Source organism: Phytophthora parasitica, assembly GCF_000247585.1.
Source record: "Phytophthora parasitica INRA-310 unplaced genomic scaffold supercont2.146, whole genome shotgun sequence".
NCBI classification, from domain to species: Eukaryota; Oomycota; class Peronosporomycetes; order Peronosporales; family Peronosporaceae; genus Phytophthora; species Phytophthora nicotianae.
In genome coordinates this window covers 1-696 of record NW_008649132.1, presented here as the reverse complement: position 1 = coordinate 696, position 696 = coordinate 1, and the positions used below count along the sequence as shown (strand labels likewise).

Sequence of the window (696 nt, the reverse complement as noted above, 5' to 3'; positions counted from 1 at the left end):
CTCCTTTCGCCACCTTCGGTTCCGCGTGCTTGGGTTGAATAGATCTACAAGTTGGCATGGTCTTGAAGTGTCGAGATCGCGCCGTTAAGAATCAATCTGAATTTACATCAAGTTTCCTACTCCTAGTGTATGCTATTAACGGGTTATTCTTAGCCCGTTAAAGCTGTAGTATCAACCTCAGTTGGGCTTGTGTTGCGTTCTCACAACTAAACTATCGATTCAAGCTATCTCCAACCCAGGCATCCCGAAAATACAATATAGATTTATTGCAGCTTGGAAAGAAAAATAAGCATTTGCGCGCACAGACAAAGAAGAGAAAATAAATACCTGGAAACAAAGTAGTAGGAAAGTAAATTATTGCAACCATGCTAGTCATCAGTTGCTTTATTAAAGGCACTGCTACACAGTTGCCACATCCCAGCGAGAGCTGTTCACCTTCAAGAACAGAATCATCTCCAGCAAAATAGGAGACAGCCGGTGACGCTCGTGACGCAGAACTGCACGTGCCATACTGAACAATCGCTCTACAATGTTGGAAGTCGGCGGAATCGCCCCCAACAGCATGTAGGTCGCTGGAGCAGCAGGAACTTTGCAGCGATTAAGAATTCGCTCGGCGAATCCTTCCTTGGTCACCGCAGCACGCTCAGTCACCGAAGTCATACTAGCTCGGCGCTTGAACGGCTTCAACGTGGCAGT

The 696-nt window shown here is 46.6% G+C and overlaps 1 protein-coding gene across 1 annotated transcript; it reads right to left on the bottom strand.

Moving 5' to 3' along the window:
- Positions 1-399: 399 nt before the first annotated feature.
- PPTG_19655 (hypothetical protein) lies at positions 400-681 on the bottom strand (the record flags this gene model as incomplete). Its single annotated transcript, XM_008918141.1, has 1 exon — positions 400-681. A coding segment is annotated over one exon (282 nt), but the record flags the coding sequence as incomplete, so codon positions are not given.
- Between the last annotated feature and the right edge of the window lie 15 nt (positions 682-696).